Source organism: Palaemon carinicauda, unplaced genomic scaffold (assembly GCF_036898095.1).
Source record: "Palaemon carinicauda isolate YSFRI2023 unplaced genomic scaffold, ASM3689809v2 scaffold597, whole genome shotgun sequence".
Lineage (NCBI taxonomy): Eukaryota > Metazoa > Arthropoda > Malacostraca > Decapoda > Palaemonidae > Palaemon > Palaemon carinicauda.
Window position 1 is genome coordinate 31,433 of NW_027171868.1, and position 15,485 is coordinate 46,917.

General features: G+C 41.8%; 1 protein-coding gene and 1 long non-coding RNA gene across 2 annotated transcripts in view; both read left to right on the top strand.

The window, feature by feature from the left end:
* The first annotated feature begins 371 nt into the window (after positions 1-371).
* Positions 372-2,087, top strand: LOC137637233 (uncharacterized). The gene is made up of 3 exons (XR_011043489.1): positions 372-436; positions 1,032-1,180; positions 1,992-2,087. It is a non-coding gene; the product is annotated as an uncharacterized lncRNA (long non-coding RNA).
* A 3,744-nt stretch (positions 2,088-5,831) lies between these two features.
* The window catches only part of LOC137637232 (ankyrin repeat and SAM domain-containing protein 6-like), a 32,887-nt gene continuing 23,233 nt past the window's right edge, over positions 5,832-15,485 (top strand). Inside the window, exons 1-4 of the mRNA XM_068369493.1 lie at positions 5,832-5,924; positions 9,152-9,265; positions 9,631-9,858; positions 10,404-10,613. Coding sequence (XP_068225594.1) covers positions 9,184-9,265; positions 9,631-9,858; positions 10,404-10,613 — 520 coding nt within the window. The 5' untranslated portion in view covers positions 5,832-5,924; positions 9,152-9,183. The remainder of the gene's footprint in view (positions 5,925-9,151; positions 9,266-9,630; positions 9,859-10,403; positions 10,614-15,485) is intronic.

Consider the following 15,485-nt stretch of genomic DNA (forward strand, 5'->3'; position numbering starts at 1 on the left):
GCTTCCAGTTGACCGCTAGAGCGGTAATCAGGTTGTGACAGTTTTTCTCCTTCTTCTTCTTCTTCTTCTTCTTCTTCTTCTTCTTCTTCTTCTCCTTCTTCTTCTTCTTCTTCTTCTTCTTCTTCCTCTTCTTCTTCTTCTTCTTCTTCTTCTTGTAGGTAAACTATTGTTAATCTAACCCGTGAACATGAAAATTAGGTTAAGGAGAATATCAGTTATGGAAATTTCTCTTATATTCAAGGAATTTTGATTTTGAAAATACCAGTATGTTCTACTCTCTCTCTCTCTCTCTCTCTCTCTCTCTCTCTCTCTCTCATAGACTGTTTCATCGGTTAATTCATTAAAAGACTTATAATTCTAAAATTTAATTCCAGATTCAAGTCTGATTTTGATTGAAACGAAAACTAGGCCTATGTCACATATGCAAATCATGAAGGTAAGAAAGATTGTAATTTTTATTCACTTTTAAACGAAGCCTGTTTGATACTTTCATATATAACAAGCTATCAAACTTGTTGTCCAATTCACTCCATCAAAATTAAAATAGATAATCCATTTCAAGCAAAATGCCATATTACTTTTACTTTTACTTTTAAGGGTTTATTTCTCGCCCTCCATCAGACACTAAGAGTCTGTTCAGGCGGGCCTTGATGTGTGAAAATAATTTCTTTCCAGTTAATATTTTGCTCTTTATCTTTTCAGTTATTCGCTAGCATTTGTATTCAGGCTTAATAGTTTTCAGATCACTATTATAGCACTTTCCAAATAGATAAGTCTTCAAGTTTTTCTTGAAAGCTGCCACATTTTTGCTATTCTTGACATCAAGTGGAAGGTCGTTGAAGAGTCTCGGTGCAGCATAACAAAAAGTTCTTCTTCCTATTTCATGATTCACACTAATTTCGAATAATCTATATAGTCTATATTGTTAATTACAGACGAAAATATATATTTATAGATCAGCAAAAAAAATATATTCCTACTGATCTCTGTCTCTGTTTTAAATGAAATAATAACTCTTATCTCATTTTCAGAAAAGGGTCGTTCAACGCGTGATTTTATGGATAATGTTGTTCAGTGCGACTAAAAGCGACAAGGCGCAGCCAGCGGGGAATGATTGTAAACCCGTGACCATTTGGATGAAGACCACAGAGTTCCGGAATGTTCCTCAGGAAAAGAGCAGGTTAGTGGACAGAAATTGAATGACTATGAAAAGACTAAATGGATAGAAAAGAAAGTAATATGATTTAATGTGCTGATTCTTGGCGGATAACGCATTTTACAGCGAGTGCTCATTCTTCTAGCATGCGTGTTAGTGAAGTCTGTTTTTAACTTCTTTGGATGATTAGAAATCATAAATGCTCATTATTGAAAGTCTATACAGACAAGTTTTTTCTAATTCAAATTCTTAGCGCTTTTATTGTTTGACATTTTTTTTACCAAGAAGCTAACACGTGTAAGAAACCATAGTCCTATGGCTTATCTTTAACGCTATCAAACAGCTCTCTATGGACCTAATAACATGAGGCAAAAATAGCAATTGTTTATATAAAATGTTTAACACCATATGTCTCACCCTAGTGTCATCACTTTTATTAATAATCATTTCTATATCGAAACTGTCAAATTCAATTTTCCAAAGTGTGTCGTAGACAGAAACACTAAAATAAATGGTATGAGTGATGATACTTAATCCACATATCCAAAGGTGTAGTACTGGTGCATGTCGCGAGGTAAAATTCAAACCAGGTATTGTAGGAAGTGTAGAACAAAATTTCCTAGTCGTATGAACCATTCTATTTGCTATTTTACACATTAATGAGTACTTAGAAGCACGTGTTAGCAGGGGCAAGTTTAGTAGAGGACACAAGTGCCCATGCATTTCAAACCATTATCTCTGTAACCTATATCTTATTATCTTGTCCATTTGATGTCATAATAGTTGAATGATTTTTAGCATCATTCAAAATACTAATATTTTTAGTTTTTTGCAGAGAGAGTACGTCTTACTACGACGTGCCCCAGACGATGACCCAGATAATCCAGTCTACCAAGATGATTCCGTACTTCGTTACTCAAACGCAAAATGTCAGTAGCTTACTTTTGTATTTTATATAAATGTGCATTTTCTAGTCTCAATCCCATTATACATTTGAAAACTATTATTCAATCTCTTATCACAAAGGTAACTTATTAGTGCCTTATTTTTCTATCAGAGAATGTACATTCAAATCCAGGTGGCATAACATTATTTTACATTCAAACACTCTCACATAACATTTCCCCAATCTTCTTACAGTTTAACAAAATAAAAACCATTGAACTATGTTGCTTACATTTATCGCAAAACTTAACTGAACCCCACTCTCTTTCTCATATTAGGTTCCCGAGTTCAGAACGAGGATGGCAACACTACCCCAGTACATCACCCATACCGTCTACTCGACTTTCATCCGGTCCATAACGAAAACCGAGAAGCGCTATAATACCATCACCGCCACGAAGACGCAGCAGTTTTACGAAGTGGTGTGCCCTAACGACCACTAAACTCCATTGCTGGCGCGTGGTCTTGTAACTAGCAGGTCTCGAAGGGACAAATCATGGGTTTTATTAATACCAGAATCATCTTAAAGGGCTATGAGACACTTCTCCAATGGACAAATCATGACTGTTTGGCCATCAGGGTCTTGTCCAAGTGAGAAGTTATATTTATATGGCCACCAAACTCCTTATCAAAGGGTGAGTAGTGTCCCTATAGCTCCTAGACTTTCTCCTTTAGGAGATCTATAGGCTAACTTATGTATGCCCTTATAAGCATTAGACTCTTCTTTGAGATTTAACATGACCTGTTTGAAACAGAAATATCCAAGAAAGATGTAGAAATACTAAATATGACTGGAAGGCCAAGAATCAGAGTTTACTCAAGAAAGCTGTAAAATAATGCGTAAGAAACTACAAATGGGCCCGCGTCCCACTTGCAGGACCGATAAAAGGATTTCTGAATGTAAGTATTACTGTAAAGTGAATGGTGTGACAGTGCACTGGCCCAACGTTGGTGTAAGATCTCTTCAGAAGCGGGAGATAATTGAAGAAGCGAGTAGTCGGTCGAGTGAGTTTTACCGAATAATCTGAACTCTACGCGATATATAATAAACCCTTTTAGATCACTTTTGCTTATTTCAAATTATGTTTCTTAGTTTCACAAAAAAGCTGCATGGAATTTTATCTTGTTACAAATAAAGAAATATTCATATTTTCTCTTAAATGTAAACATTACCAATATTTTATTTAGAGTTTATCTGTGGTTTTGTTTCCTTCTTTTCATAGCCAGTCAGTCTCAGTCTGTTATTTTTAGCACTAGTTGGAGAATTGGTAATGTTACTCCTCTATGTAAATGTGTTTGTGGTAGCTCAAGTCCCACTGATTACCGCCCAATTTCCATAACTCCCATATTATCTAGAGTTTTTGAACGTCTTCTGGCAAAACGTCTTAATAGGTTTGCTGAAGGTAATCATCTACTCTTTAGTTTGCAATTTGGTTTTCGTAAAGGCCTTGGAGCATGTGATGCCCTTCTTACAATCTCCAATGCTGTACAGAAATCCCTTGATTGTGGTCGGGAAGTTCGTATGATTGGCCTTGATTTTAGTGCTGCCTTTGACCGTGTTAATCATGAGGCCCTTGTTTTCAAACTGAAACAGTTGGGAGTGGGTGGGTCGTTTCTTAGCATTATTATTGATTTTTTAAGTAATAGATCTCAAAGAGTTGTTGTTGATGGGCACCATAGTGATTATAGGAATGTGATATCCGGTGTTCCACAGGGTAGTGTTCTTGGCCCATTACTTTTTATACTATATACACATGATATGTGGTTTGGCCTAGAAAACAAGCTTGTTGCATATGCAGATGATGCTACTCTGTTTGCATCAATTCCATCCCCTGAATGTAGATCTAGGGTTGGTGAATCCCTTAATAGAGATTTAGCTAGAATTAGTTCATGGTGCAAATTATGGGGTATGAAGTTGAATCCTAACAAAACTCAAAGTATGATTGTAAGTAGGTCAAGGACGGTGGTTCCTCGACATCCGGATCTCAGTATTGATAATGTTTCTTTAAATATGTATGACTCTTTCAAAATTTTAGGTGTGATTCTCGACAGTAAATTTACTTTTGAGAAACATATAAGGTCTATGTCTTCTTCAATTTCACAAAAAATAGGCTTATTGAGAAAGTCTTTCAATATTTTCGGTGATCAATCTATTCTGAAGAAGTGTTTTAATTCTTTCATTCTACCTTGTTTTGAGTATTGTTCTCCTGTCTGGTCTTCAGCTGCTGATTCTCATCTTAATTTGTTGGACAGAAACTTACGGTCTATTAAAATTCTTATTCCTGATCTAGATATTAATCTCTGGCACCGTCGTTCAATTAGTTCATTATGCATGTTGCATAAGATTTTTCACAACTTTGACCATCCTTTACATTCAGATCTCCCTGGACAATTCTATCCTGTTCGTAATACTAGGCAGGCAGTTAATTCTAATAGCCAGGCCTTCTCCATCACGAGGCTCAATACTACGCAGTACTCTAGAAGTTTTATTCCAGCTGTGACCAAGTTGTGGAATGATCTTCCTAATCGGGTGGTTGAATCAGTAGAACTTCAAAAGTTCAAAGTTGGAGCAAATGCTTTTTTGTTGACCAGGCGGACATAGTCTTTTTATAGTTTATTTATGACATATTTGTTTTTGATGTTGTTGATAGTTTATTATATGACATGTCTGTTTTGACGTTGTTTCTTATTTTAGAATGATTTATTGTTAATTTGTTCTCTTCATTTATTTATTTCCTTATTTCCTTTCCTCACTGGGCTATTTTTCCCTGTTGGAGCCCCTGGGCTTATAGCATCTTGCTTTCCCAACTAGGGTTGTAGCTTGGATAGTAATAATATATATATATATATATATATATATATATATATATATATATATATATATATATATATATATATATATATATATATATATATATATATATATATATATATATATATATATCACCATTATCTATGTATGGTATTCACCATCCTAAATTCTATTTTGTAGTTTTAAATATATTCATAATACGCTATAATAACTGTAGCATTAAGATTCTACAATAAAGATATTGAAACTTAGTTTTTATTTGAAATATTCTCCTACTGGTAGGCTATACAGGCATGAACTTAAATAAAGGTCGAACAAATACATTCTCAAGAGCTTTCGTGTATTTCTATAATAACCATCTCCAAATGTGAAAATATGTGATGTAAATACACCTTTTTGATGTATTTACTTTCCTTTGCGTTAATTTGCTATTTTCATAAGGTACTTCATTTAAATGACTTAAGATTAGATAGATCAGATCAGATTCACGTTGAGGCTTTTGCAACGGCGCCTCTGTGTCTTTTAGTTTTGTGTGTTCTTTATTTTCACTAGTTTTTCTCTTTTCATCCACACTTGCTGTAGTACATTTTTCTTATTTTCAATATTTTCTTCACAAAAAAAAAAAAAAAAAAAAAAAAAAAAAGGAATTTTCCAACAGTTTGTGCACTATTTTCTTGAAAAGTTTCGACAGAAGATGGACAGCATTCGGATAAAGTCCTTCATCAACTTTATTTGTTTCCTAATTACGTAAACTGTAGTAATAATGTGTTAATATTTAATCTTTTATAAAAAAAATAAATAATAAAACATATAAATTAAATTATTGGATTATTATTTAATCGCATAACACAAAAAATAATTGCATTAATGAACTTAAGCCAAGGTCGAAACACTCGAACAACGTGAGGTTTGTTTACATTTTGGCAGTGTCAGTTTCTTTGGCTACCGAGACGTGTTTGCTCCATTTTGCAGGTTACTTCTTAGGATTTCCATTCTGTTCTTTTATACAAGGTAATATTTTCATACATGATTATTTTGGGGGGGTTTTACAGGGTATATGTACTGATATGTATTACTGCATTGATCATAAATATTTTTTTTAGGTATTTTTATAGGCAATTCTTAGCTATGGTTAGGCTTATAGTGAAAACTTACTTTTGCACCGGTACTAGAAACCTAACATTAGAAACTATGGAGCGTTTGTAGGGTGACGGCCAGATCCCGTAGTAAACGGGAATATTCTGAACTGTGGCCGTCGTTCTAAAAACGATTTTGGCGGGAGAAGCTAACTTAAAAAATCCACCTAACCTATGCTAAAAGCCGTGTCCTTACCCAGAGGGGCTTCGCCCCCCCCCCCCCTGACCCCCCCCCCCCCTTTACACAACAGTTTCCTTACCTACGAGTACGACAGGAGAAGCTAACTTAATAAACCCACCTAACCTATGCTAAAAGCCGTGTCCTTGCCCAGGGGGCCTGCGCCCCCCCCCCCCCCCCCCCCCCGGACCCCCCTTACACAACATATTTAAGATCCGTAGACCATTTCCATACGTTTTTATTCTATACAAGATAACAGTCGGAGCGATAATAAGCATATTAGGACGCCTGGCCGTAGCGCTACAAACTACCCGAAACTATAATTCTCCGGGTATTATTGTACTGTATTACAGGGCAATGTAACCTAGGAAAAGAACTACTTTTATACAGTAAAACTTTACCATTCTCCGTACTGCGCTTACCTTAAGTGTCATAGTACGTTACGTTCTTACTCCTATTACAATGAGGTGTCGGTTTAGTTCTTTGTTAGGTATATGGGGTAGTGTGTATAACGTTAAGTCACCGATTTTTCATCCCCAAAATACTCACCCACTTGGTGTTATTATAGTTCTGGTTGGGAAAACTTTTTCTAATTAAAAAAAACTATTTCATATAGAAAAAACTCCTAAGTTCTTCGAAAATAAGATTTATTTTCATCACAAATAAATAGTTAGTGAGATATACTCTATAATATATCTGCCGACAACAGGGGCCCCCCAGAGGTAACAATAAAATAATGTTCAATTGAGAGCGTATTGAACCACGGCAACGCGAAGACCAGTAAATGGATAACTAACAATATTTCATTTACCAACATACGGTACTCATAGATATAGTAAGATGTGAGTGACGATGATAGGAAGGATTCTAGTTTTCTATGCAAGCAGCAGGTCTGGTAACCCGACAGTCTACACGCGTACCAATATATGCGTAGATCTATAATGGCTCCTCTTTTCTCATATAATTGCAGTAGTGATCATTGAAACTGCATATTTTTCTTCTTAACCTAACCACATATTGCCCTCAAGTGGAGACTGTTACATCATACATATACCAAGGCACTTCCCCCAATTTTGGGGGGTAGCCGACATCAACAAGAAACAAAACAAAAAAGGGGACCTCTACTCTCTACGTTCCTCCAGCCTAACCAGGGACTCAGCCGAGTTCAGCTGGTACTGCTAGGGTGCCACAGCCCAACCTCCCACATTTCCACCACAGATGAAGCTTCATACTGCTGAGTGCCCTACTGCTGCTACCTCCGCGGTCATCTAAGGCACCGGAGGAAGCAGCAGGGCCTACCGGAACTGCGTCACAATCGCTCGCCATTCATTCCTATTTCTAGCACGCTCTCTTGCCTCTCTCACATCTATCCTCCTATCACCCAGAGCTTTCTTCACACCATCCATCCACCCAAACCTTGGCCTTCCTCTTGTACTACCTCGCTAAAAGTTAAACAGCCATTTCCAGCTAAGCTGAAATCATGCTTTAATTAAATGACTCCAGTTTGTATTATGAAAAATCCATCCATCTACCAAGGCGCTTCCCCCAATTTTGTGCGGTAGCCGACTTAAAATAAGGAACAAAATGGGACTTTTCTTCTCTTAGCTCCTCCCAGCCTGACGAGGAATTCAGTCAAGTTTGTTTGCTACTGCTAGGGTGGCACAGCCCACCCTCCCCCATTATCCACCACAAATGAAGCTTCATATGCCAAATCCCCTACTGTTGCTACCTCAACCGTCACCAAGGCGACCGGAGGAAGCAGCAGGGCGTATAGGAACCGTTATGTCACCTGTGGCCGCTGGGGCATAACAACAATTAACCCTTTAACCCCCAGGCCATTTGGAAATTTCCAACCCTTAACCCCCAGGGGGTTATTTTTTTCCCAGCACATTTTGCAGTATATTTTTTTTTAATTGCTCTAACAGCCTTAATTTTTGTCATAGAGAGGTCAGGTTGGTTGGTCTCATTCTCTTGGAAAATGCCTGAATTTTTTCAAAAAATTATCAAAAATATGAAAGAAAAAATTTTTATAGCATTTTTTTGCAAGGACTTAGCGGTACGTCCATGAGGGTAAAGGGATGGCTTTTGTGAAACATACCAGTACGTCCTTTGGGGGTAAAAGGGTTAAAAGAGCGCCAACGTATCCACGCGTGTCGTAAGAGGCGGATAAAAGAGACGGTGTAGTGGTCTACGCTTTGCAGGTCTCTGTGGGCCCACAATAGCAATGTCTACAAAATCACCGATTGTAAACCTGCTCTACAGGACGAGAGGACTGGGAATCCATTCTCCTGATTAGTTTCCTGTGAGATATCAAAGAAGGGGAGCTAGGTGGAGAGTGACTGCTCCCCACATTCTAGTTTTAACCCTTTTACCCCCAGGCTCTTTGGAAATTTCCAACCCTTAACCCCCAAGGGGTTATTTTTTTCCCAGCACATTTTGCAGTATATATTTTTTAAATTGCTCTAACAGCCTTAATTTTTGTCATAGAGAGGTCAGGTTGGTCTCATTCTCTTGGAAAATGCCTGAATTTTCTCAAAAAATTATAAAAAATATGAAAAAAAAAAATTTATAGCATTTTTTTGCAAGGACGTACCGGTACGTCCATGGGGGTAAAGGGATGAGTTTTGTGAAACGTACCAGTACGTCCTTTGGGGGTAAAAGGGTTAAGAAAAATAAAAATCAATTAAAAAATTTTGGATATTAATTTCATGTCGGAGAAAAGCAAAGTCAATCCAGTTCCTAGAAGAATTTTAGGTATTAGTCATTGACTTATGTAAATTATTACATTGATTACGCTTCCTGCTAAATTTGAAGAGCTATTTCTTGATGATTTTACTCTGACGACTCCTTTGCAAACAGATAACTTTATTATATTGTGCTTAGAAATTGTATAATAAATTTGTTTCTATTTTCATTTTCAACAGTGTAGTATAAAACTGTGATGTCTGTGGCATAGATGGAGATAGATCCCGTGCAAGAATTTCACAGGGCTGCAGAAGAAGGAGATATTGAATTCATTAAGGCTTCCTTGAAATCAGGTAGCTATTTTGTCTATTACACCTACCTTTTTATATTAGATATGAGTTTTCTTTTAGATATATGAGTATCATACACCTCAGAAAGTTTTACATGTGATGTATTCTTTTATTCACAGTATCCAGTGTAACTTTTTAATCAAATGCGACTAACAGCTTGAATGTTAGATAGGAGTAAACTTTGTTAATTGTATTACATTTTGTCACATTCTTTCAAGAATCAGGTAATGATTTTTTCTTTAGACTTGCTATCTCAAATTGAATTTTTGAAGAGTTTATTAACTAGCAAATAAATACCAAAGTTACCCGAGTATGTTAGAGTATCTAATTGGTTTAGAATTGTGATGAAACTATTTGATCGTTTTCAGGAGTGAACATCGAGGCACCTGACCATGACAATAACACAGCGCTCCACATCGCTGCTGCCAACGACCACGAGAATGTCGTCTCCTTCTTACTCGTCATGGAAGCCAACCGTGAAGCCACGAATAACCTCGGGTGGACACCGCTTATGCAAGCGGCCAGGCATGGTCATATGCAAGTCGTCCACTGTCTGATAAATGCTGGAGCCATGGTGGATGCTTATAATAGGTTAGGTTAGTATGTTTCAGTTTGTTTTTTCTTGGTAGCAGGCTACGGAACATAAAAACCAAGCTGATAGCTCAGTAAGATCTCAAATGGAATCTTTAGACTGTTCACTGTAGTATTATCTTTTATTGTTATAATTATCATTAAAGCTATGAAGGATTTTTTCTTAATAAGAGAAGAAAATCAAAGTAAAATAAAGTGCTGAAGTCCAGTGTTTGCAAGAACTCTACATTTTCAAAATTACTATGCCAACAACTTAGCCAAATTATAATTTTTGATCAAATCACTTAAATGACTGTTTTTAGTCTTATCAAAGAAATGGTAACTCCAGTCTTTCACATATGTTAAAATAGGTTATTATTCACAGGCTTTTAACTATGGTCTATCAAAATATCAAATATTGAATGCAGTTAACTCTTATGATTCAGGTTATTTTAAAAAATAATCAATATTTGAAACAAGAATTAAACAATATCCATTTTCAAAAGTTTTCAATGTTTGAAACAAGTATTGGACCAAATCTTTCATGAATTCTCTTCCTCTCTTGTTTCAGGAATGTCAGCACTCATGCTGGCATCCGTCAGTGGCCACATGGGAACGATTCGCACGCTGATTGAAGCTGGAGCGAAGTATGATCCAGATATCACAAACACTTCTAGTCAGATCACGCCTCTCATGATCGCCGCCCAACACGGAAACAACGCTGTGGTACGGCTCTATCTGGACAAAGGCGTCAGCGCAAACAAAGCGATTCCCAAGATAGGTTTGTAAACACGTTCAGGCATATCATATATTACCTCCGCCAATGAATTTGGAAGGAGGTTATGTTTTTGCCCCTGTTTGTGTGTTTGTTTGTGAACAGCTTCCTGGCCACAATTTTAATGGTAGAGTAGTGAAACTTGAAGGGATCATCTGTTATGTAAAAAGCTGGAAATGTTTAAATTTTGTAAGGTCAAGGTCACGGTCAAGCAAAATGTCCAATTCACGTAATCAGTCATAAGCTTGGACATCATTGTCACAGAGACTTCAAACTTAGTTCATATTTGAGTGTATGAAAATACACGCCAATTAGTACATGTTAAGGTCAAGGTCTAGAAATAAGCTGCCACAGCGGAGGTCTGCGCTCTACTGAGTGCCCCTCTAGTTATCAGAGAGTTGATAGTGCTTTGTAGGCCCTGTAAAGCAAGCCTTCCACTTAAAAGTAAGTTGTTCCGTAACCGAAATACAAACCACGCTATTTACAAAGGGTATTACTTTTAGCATAGCTGAAATGGCGAGCCATTAGAATTTAACGAGGGTGTATTACCCCCGCGCTAGTTAGCGGGGGGGTAGGGGAGTGGTAGCTAGCTACCCCTCCTCCCCCTCACACACAGGTGAATACTCACTTTCACTTTTGGCTCGGACTGTGACAGATGTCTCTGTCTTGGTCCTCGCTTGGCAGCCATTGTTTGTTTTGTCTTTACTTAATCGCTTACTTTTCTTTTACTCTATATATATGTAAACATGTTTTCATGTTTGTATATATATTTGAGTATAGAAATAAGTAAGTTTCCTTTTCAGCTTTGTGTGTGTAGTGTACGATATCTACGTGGAGGCCTCGGCAGTTAGGCCACCACGGCGTATTTTTATGGGTGGCGATCGAGTTTGACTTATGTCTTTCTCTCTCTCTCTCTTGAGGTCGTTCACCCTTTTTACTACGTGTTACTACGGCCTTGTAGCTTCCTTTCCGTGTGGGGGGTTGCTACTCCGTACGTTTGTCTCAATTAGTTATGAATCTAATTGTAGTTGTTTTTTGTTTTTCAGCTTGTAGAATGTTTCCTTTCGTGGTTTTCGTTCTTTCTTTAGTGTTCATTCATTTTTAGATTACTTAATTACATAGTTACATAATTATAATTGTTATAATTCTGTTTTGGTTACAGCTCTCCTTCCGCGAGTGTAAGTGGTTGTGAGGGCACGTGCCTGTTGTGTAATTCTTGTTCCTTTCCCTCGGGATTCCTCTTCGGAGCCTTCCCGGGGGAATGAATGTGTACTAATATTATTTGTTTTTATTTTTTTACAGTTACCGATCTAGTTCGTTTCTGTAATATGGCAACGGTGTGAGCTGTCTGGTTGAGTCCTGGGGATTCGGCTGTTGCTGCCTCCCCCCTTGTATTTTCGTCAGGGGCGTGTCTCCTTCTACTGGAAGTACTCCCGTGACGACGGACAGCTCTCCAGTTCATTTTAGAACTCTCAGGAGGCTTGCCTCCTTGGGCGGGTAACTTTCCTTCCGAGGGAAGTTTTTCCTGTCCAGGCTTGAGTTTTTCCCCTTTTGGGGGGTTCTTCTCTTGCCTTTTTTTTTTTTTTTTTTTTTTTTTTTTTTCGTGCGACTATGCTCTTGGTGCTGAGCGGTCGCACCTGCAGTTTCGCTCAAGGGGCTGGGCAACTGCAGGAGCTCCTCTTCGGAGGATTGCTCTTTTTAGGTCACTGGCTGACCAGTCTCTTCCACGAAGTGTTTCTCTTTCGTTCGCGAGAGAGTACACTCATAGAGACTCCTCTTCGGAGGTTTCTTCTGTTGCTGTTGCTGTTGGCCTCCCTCGCCGTAAGGCCCACCGTCCGCCTCGTCGTAAGGGCCTCTCATCTCCCTATAAGGGTGCTTGAGGCGCCTTTTTGGATCTCCGTTTGCAGCCTACAACTCCTTTTTCTCGATCTTCCGCCTTGGTGCAGATGGACAGCAGTCTGATCTCGTCTTCCGACGGGCAACGGTCTTCCCGACGGACAACGGTCTTCCGACGGACATCAGTCTTCCGGCGGACAACGATCCCTTCGGGGCAAAGGGTTGCCCCCACGGGGGTTCTTCCCTTGCGTGTCAGGGTTTCCCTGCGCGCCCTTCTGCTGTGTTCTCTCCTGCTCCTGCTCAGTGTTAGCACACAGGCGCTCTTCTGCTCATCAGCGCTCTCCTGTTCGTCAGCGCTTTCAAGATGATCATCCCTGCGGTTCCTGTTGGTTCCTGTTACGCGCCCTGTGCGCCCACGTTCGCCCTCGCGATCTAGAACTTCGGTTCAGGTTGGGGTCAAGGACTCTTCTTCTTTGCGCAGGCTTCCACGCGTAGCCTTCTGCTCGTCAGCGATCATCAGCTCGTCAGCGATCATCAGCTCGCCAGCGATCATCAGCTCGCCAGCGATCATCAGCTCGCCAGCGATCATCAACTCGTCAGCGATCATCAGCTCGCCAGCAATCACCTGTCTCTCGGCGATCTCCGGATCGCCCACGTGTGTTACAGCCGGCACGCCAACGTTCTCCAACACTTCTGAAGGAACATGGTTCGCCAGCTACTAGCTCAGCGGATGCTGATCGCCATCGCGCGACCCTCAAACTGCGGATGCTGATCGCCATCGCGCGACCCTCAACTGTGGATGCTGATCGCCATCGCGCGACCCTCAACTGCGGATGCTGATCGCCATCGCGCGACCCTCAACTGCGGATGCTGATCGCCATCGCGCGACCCTCAAACTGCGGATGCTGATCGCCATCGCGCGACCCTCAAACTGCGGATGCTGATCGCCATCGCGCGACCCTCAACTGCGGATGCTGATCGCCATCGCGCGACCCTCAAACTGCGGATGCTGATCGCCATCGCGCCACCCTCAACTGCGGATGCTGATCGCCATCGCGCGACCCTCAAACTGCGGATGCTGATCGCCATCGCGCGACCCTCAACTGCGGATGCTGATCGCCATCGCGCGACCCTCAACTGTGGATGCTGATCGCCATCGCGCGACCCTCAACTGCGGATGCTGATCGCCATCGCGCGACCGCACACCTGCGGATGCTGATCACCATCGCTCGACCCTGCGCATGCTGATCACCATCGCGCGACCCTCAACTGCGTATGCTGTTCGCCATCGCGCGATCGCCCACCTGCAGATGCTGCTCGCCATCGCGCGACCACCGACCTGCGCATGCTGATCGCCATCGCGCGACCCTGGCATGCTAATCACCATTGCGCAACCCTGCGCATACTGATCACCATCGCGCGACCCGGCGCATGCTGATCACCATCTCGCGATCGCCCTCCTGCACAGGCTGCTCGCGATCGCTCACCTTCACAAACTGCTCAACCATTGCGTCGGCATAACACAACGCGCCATCGCCAACCTGCGCATTTGCGCTCACCAGCTCACCACCGATCGCTTGTTGATCCATATCGCCAGCGGTCTTCCTTGCCCACGCGGCAGCGCGTTTCCTCGCCATCGCGCTAACGCTTGCGTTCGCCGCCTCGGACTCGCTCTCATCCACCTGCCCACCCTCACGACCGCGCGACCGCTCGCCCGCGCTCCCACGTGCCTACACGTCTACGCTCATGCTCTCCAATGTTCGCCCACGCGCGAACCAACGGTTTTTCTATCGCGCGGACGGATGGTGTTCCGTCGCGCGAACTTACAGTGTTTCTTCGCACAAATGTCGGCTTATTTCTTGCAGTATCCATTGCTCGTCTATGGGTTATCGCTCACCGACCACCAGCTCTCGCCCTTCCTACCACGCTCGCCCTCCTTCTGCGCTCCTTCGCTCACCTTCGTTTGCGTTACCAGGCATGAGCGCTTCCACGTTCGCCCACGCGAAAATCTTTGAATTTCCGTCGCGCGAGCTCCAGGGCGATTGCGACCACGATTCCCAATGGGGTTTTCGCAGCATGACCAGCCTGGCGAGTTCTTCTGGAGCGTATTTCCAGAACACGGCCTCACCCCGTAAACGCAGAGCATGGCACTTGCAAGAATAGGAGAAACTTAAGGGAGATCTGAGCAACACTCCTCTTTCCTGAACCTGGTTAGCCCTTCCCCGTCATTACCTGGAAGGATTTTTGGCGGGGGGGCTTTCCGTTCGAGATTTCTCCATCGGACTAGGGGTGACTGCTTACCTCTTCCTCTGGGAGCTTACCAGGTTCTTTCCCTCCTCGGTTACGGCCCGAGGTTTGGCTCTAGGAAGCTACAGGAAGATCAAGGGTACTTTCCTCCTCTCAAGCTCAGGCACCTTGGCCTTTCGTCGTTAAGTATCTAACTTGCGGACAAACTCGATGTTGTACCATCTGGACGCGCTGACTGAGGGCTTCCTTCGGGTGTCTCATCTGTGGAGGTCGACGACCTCAGACACCCTTCCATCCTTGAGAAGAGTTTGTTTGTGCCCAAGGACAGAGACTTAGACAGCTGCTGTGCGGAGGAAATCGACTTCCGGTTTCGCTCCTCCAAGGCGCTTTCTTCCAGACTCTGCAGGGCTCCAGCGCCCTTTTCTTTCAACCACGTCGGCCTAAGTTATCGTCTACAACAACTGGGACAAGGTGTCCAATTGCAGTTTCCTCCTGTCAGGAACAGATGGCACGGGAGACTCCCCCGGGGGGGCATAGTCCTAAGGAGTTCACGAACTCTAGGATTGCAGGTTTTTCGCTGGGGGATGCTTAAGGTTACTCATCCGAATGACAGCTTCCCGATGCCCATTCCCGCACAATCTCTGTGATTAGCCAAGGATATCGCGCCTGCCGTCAGCGAATTCAGTGTCTCTGAACCTCTTGCCATAGCGTCAGCAGAGTTGCCCGGTTAGGCAGAATGATCCATACCTTAGGCGAAGGTCTTCCTTAGGATCATCGACGGCTTCACCCCCGGCC